The 2,895-nt window shown below is 55.5% G+C and overlaps 1 protein-coding gene across 1 annotated transcript; it reads left to right on the plus strand.

The window, feature by feature from the left end:
* Positions 1-383: 383 nt before the first annotated feature.
* LOC135461110 (olfactory receptor 14J1-like) lies at positions 384-1,133 on the plus strand (the record flags this gene model as incomplete). Its single annotated transcript, XM_064738098.1, has 1 exon — positions 384-1,133. A coding segment is annotated over one exon (750 nt), but the record flags the coding sequence as incomplete, so codon positions are not given.
* Between the last annotated feature and the right edge of the window lie 1,762 nt (positions 1,134-2,895).

Genomic DNA, 2,895 nt, shown 5'->3' on the forward strand with positions numbered 1-2,895 from the left:
GGCTCTGCGGTGTTCAGCCTGAGAGCAGTGCTAAAGATGAGGCAGGTACTCAGCAGCACAAACTAAAAATCAAAATAGTTTAGCCATATTTCCTCACAGGAAGAGAAATTATTTTGCAGAGATTCCAAAAAAAATTACATAGAATTCACCAAAAAAAATTTATTGACCTTTGTCAATGTCTTCTTTCAACAGTCCACCATGCCCAGAGTGAAGAAATGTCCAACAGCAGTTCCATCAGGCACTTCCTCCTGCTGGCACTGGCAGACACGCAGCAGCTGCAGCTCCTGCACTTCTGCCTCTTGCTGGGCATCTCCCTGGCTGCCCTCCTGGGCAACGGCCTCATCATCAGCGCCGTAGCCTGCGGCCACCACCTGCACACGCCCATGTTCTTCTTCCTGCTCAACCTGGCCCTCAGCGACCTGGGCTCCATCTGCACCACTGTCCCCAAAGCCATGCACAATTCCCTCTGGGACACCAGGGACATCTCCTACTCAGGATGTGCTGCTCAGATGTTTTTCTTTATCTTCTTCCTTGCCACAGAATTTTCTCTTCTGACCGTCATGTGCTACGACCGCTATGTGTCCATCTGCAAACCCCTGCACTACGGGACCCTCCTGGGCAGCAGAGCTTGTGCCCACATGGCAGCAGCTGCCTGGGCCAGTGGCTTTCTCCACGCTGTGCTGCACACAGCCAATACATTTTCCCTGCCCCTGTGCCATGGAAATGCCCTGGGCCAGTTCTTCTGTGAGGTTCCCCAGATCCTCAGGCTCTCCTGCTCACACTCCTACTTCAGAAAAATTTGGATTTCATTACTTGGTGTCTGCTTATCTTTAGGCTGTTTTGTGTTCATTGTTTTCTCCTATGTGCAGATCTTCAGGGCTGTGCTGAGGATCCCCTCTGAGCAGGGACGGCACAAAGCCTTTTCCACCTGCCTCCCTCACCTGGCCGTGGTCTCCCTCTTTGTCACCACTGGCACATTTGCCTACCTGAAGCCCCCCTCCATCTCTTCCCCATCCCTGGATCTGGCCCTGTCAGTTGTGTACTCGGTGCTACCTCCAGCTCTGAACCCCCTCATCTACAGCCTGAGGAACCAGGATCTCAAGGCTGCAGTGTGCAAAATGCTGACTGGATAGTTTCAGAAACATTAAACTGCTAGCCAGTTTCTCTAAATCACATATAACCAAAGTCATCTTTAATAGTTCTTGTTGGTTGGGTATTTTGGTTATTTTTTCATTTGTTTCATATTTCAATGAGGTTCACAAAGCAATGTTATTGCTTCTACCCTGTTATCATTTTGATTGTCTCAACATTCACTGTGGGCCTAGACTGTGTCAATGAGGAGCTGTGCTCTTGATGGCTTCAAATGGAATGAAATATCTCCCAGCCAAGTTTTCACCAGATACACCCCTTTTGTTGCCTTCTCTGCACCTGCAGCAGCAATGTCTGTGTGCAGAGCTGGGGCAGATCAGGGCTGGCACAGCAGCGGTGCCCAGCAGCAGCAGCAGCACTTGGTGTTGCCAGTGCTGCTGCCATGGCCCTGCCCCGCTGCCCTGGTCGCCCTGGTGTTGCTGCAGAGCCTGAGTGCTCTTGGGGCCGGGCACAGCCCTGGGGGTGGCAGTGCCGAGGATGCAGCAGGGACAGGCCATGGGCACTGCTGGGGCAGCGCTGACGCCTCAGCCCAGGGCCTGGGGGCTCCAGGCTCCTTGCCCAGGCTCTCTCAAGAACACGCCCAGGCCAATGCCCAGCACAGAAACCCCCCTGAGCAGCCCCAGGCTGGCCGTGGGCAGGCTGGGGGCAAACAGCATGGCTGGGGCTCTGCAAGGGCCCTGGGGCAGATGGGAAGGAGCAGCAGAGCAGGGGCTGATCCATCCCCAGTGCGCTGCACAGCCCAGGGCAGCGTCCCAGAGTGTCCTCATGGAGCTGCCAACAACATCCCCGTCTGCAGCTCTGGCCTCTCCCTTAGCTCACACAGGTGCCCCATCCTTGCAGGCACAGACACGGCAGCACTGGCTCAGCAGCCCCTGTTTGCATTGCACAGAGCAGGGGGAGCACCCCCATGCTGTTGGTGTGGGGACATGAACCTGAGGGAGCACAAATGCCATCAGCCCCTGGGGTCAGTAAAGACTGGGGCACAACGGGGGAACCACTCAGCTTTTTTGTGGCCTCTGAAGTCAGCCAGAAAGTTTGTTCCAATCAGCAGGGAGTTTCCTGTCCCAGTGCAGACGCTGTTACTCAGAGCCAGGGCTGCCTGGCAGCCACCCCCAAACTCCCCCAAGCATTTCCTTGGCTTCATCTTTGCTTTCTCTCCTCTTTCCTGATCCAGATTTCTTCCTATTGCCCATTGCTGTCCCCTCCCATGCAAACAGCCCATCCCTGTTTGCCCTTTCCTCTCTGGCCCCACTCCCCATTGCAGTTCCTGACTTGGCACCATGGGAATGTCCCTTGAGCAGCAGGATCATCCTACACATGCTGCAGGAATTGTCTGCAGGCTCCTTCAGTGCCTGGTGCTGCTCCCTTGCCAGAGGCACCCCAGGCCAGGGGGGCACATCTGGGCTGCTGTGTCTGGCTCTGGGGCTCCCTGTTCTGGGCACTGAGGAGGGGCTGCAGAGGCTCTGCAGGACTGACAGGATGGACTTTGGGGCTGGTAGGAGAAGCTGAGGCACCTGGGCTGCTGGAGCTGCTGAAGAGGAGGCCCAGGGCTCTTCCTGCAACTTCTTCAAGGGTGGTTCCAAAGAATCACAGAATCAGCAAGGCTGGAAAAGTCCTTGGAGATCATCCAGTCCAACCTGTGCCCTGGTACCGCCTTGTCTCCCCGATCCTCCTCTTCTCCCGGATAAACAACACCAGCTCCCTCAGGCTGTCCTTTCAGGACTTGTGTTCCAGACCCCTCGCCAG

Source organism: Zonotrichia leucophrys, unplaced genomic scaffold, assembly GCF_028769735.1.
Source record: "Zonotrichia leucophrys gambelii isolate GWCS_2022_RI unplaced genomic scaffold, RI_Zleu_2.0 Scaffold_173_98932, whole genome shotgun sequence".
Classification (NCBI taxonomy): domain Eukaryota; kingdom Metazoa; phylum Chordata; class Aves; order Passeriformes; family Passerellidae; genus Zonotrichia; species Zonotrichia leucophrys.